This window comes from Micropterus dolomieu, linkage group LG06 (assembly GCF_021292245.1).
Source record: "Micropterus dolomieu isolate WLL.071019.BEF.003 ecotype Adirondacks linkage group LG06, ASM2129224v1, whole genome shotgun sequence".
Lineage (NCBI taxonomy): Eukaryota > Metazoa > Chordata > Actinopteri > Centrarchiformes > Centrarchidae > Micropterus > Micropterus dolomieu.
This window is the reverse complement of record NC_060155.1, coordinates 11573524-11574889: the sequence shown is the minus strand read 5'-3', so window position 1 is coordinate 11574889 and position 1366 is coordinate 11573524. Positions and strand designations below refer to the sequence as shown.

The following is a 1366-nucleotide window of genomic DNA, read 5'->3' as shown; positions in this document are numbered from 1 at the left end:
TTACCACTGTGCAGGCTGCTGGTGGTGGTGGTGTAATGGTGTGGGGGATGTTTTCTTGGCACACTTTAGGCCCCTTAGTGCCAATTGGGCATCGTTTAAATGCCACGGCCTACCTGAGCATTGTTTCTGACCATGTCCATCCCTTTATGGCCACCATGTACCCATCCTCTGATGGCTACTTCCAGCAGGATAATGCACCATGTCACAAAGCTCAAATCATTTCAAATTGGTTTCTTGAACATGACAATGAGTTCACTATACTAAAAAGGCCCCCACAGTCACCAGATCTCAACCCAATAGAGCATTTTTGGGATGTGGTGGAACGGGAGCTTCGTGCCCTGGATGTGCATCCCACAAATCTCCATCAACTGCAAGATGCTATCCTATCAATATGGGCCAACATTTCTAAAGAATGCTTTCAGCACCTTGTTGAATCAATGCCACGTAGAATTAAGGCAGTTCTGAAGGCGAAAGGGGGTCAAACACAGTATTAGTATGGTGTTCCTAATAATCCTTTAGGTGAGTGTGTGTGTATATATATATATATATATATACACACACTTCTCTACTACTCCAGAACAAAACAGTGAATTGTCTTTCAGCAACACATTTGGTCTCACGCTGCAAGAAAAACAACAGCCAGGTGAAGTGTAATGTTGCTAGCTGTGGTTTGTGCCTAGCTGCAGTCACCGTGACCAGTCAGCATCTCAAGTCGATCTTTTTGTTTAAATGTGGTGCAAATCTTTATAGAATTGTGCAAAAGAAATTTCAATTCAATGTGCATTTCCATCATGTACTGTTATTCGAATATTTGGAGTTGAGTGCATCAAGATAGGCAGGTGATGGCACTAATTCTCCAGTCCAGTGCCTATAAATCATTGCAGAGGAAGAGGGCGCAACGAGATGATGGATGAAATGAGCACCAGTCAAACCTCAAACTGTTACTGTTTGTTGCTCAGTCCCACTCGTCAGCCATCCTCAAGCTGTCCACCAGATGCACTTGGACTTTCCATCCTTTCCCCATCACCTGATTGCCCCACCCATCTACATACCTGTTCCCACAACTCTCATCAGGCCTGCAGCTACCTGGGGCATGATAAATCTGAAAACAGTGTCCGCCATTTTGCTACGGTTTGAACAAAATGTCTTCTCATAACAGTGTGCAACGGGCTTTGAGGTATGTTTTCTCTTGTTTGGTGGGTGTGTCAGATGTGTTACCCAATCAGCAGTGATGTTTATAGATATAAACCGAGACATATTAAAAAGGCAGGGTAGTGCGCTTGCATACGCAACAAGGTGTTCAAGACACCACTGTTTCCTGTTCTGTTTTTTGATTTTTCATAGACTTATCCTGCTATCTACCAGC

At 43.9% G+C, this 1366-nt stretch overlaps 1 protein-coding gene across 1 annotated transcript in view; it reads right to left on the bottom strand.

Moving 5' to 3' along the window:
• LOC123972462 (stathmin-1-B-like) overlaps positions 1 to 1122 on the bottom strand; it is a 62261-nt gene extending 61139 nt beyond the window's left edge. The window contains exon 1 of the mRNA XM_046051978.1: positions 1053 to 1122. Within this exon, the coding sequence (XP_045907934.1) occupies positions 1053 to 1122 (70 nt within the window). The remainder of the gene's footprint in view (positions 1 to 1052) is intronic.
• Positions 1123 to 1366: the final 244 nt, after the last annotated feature.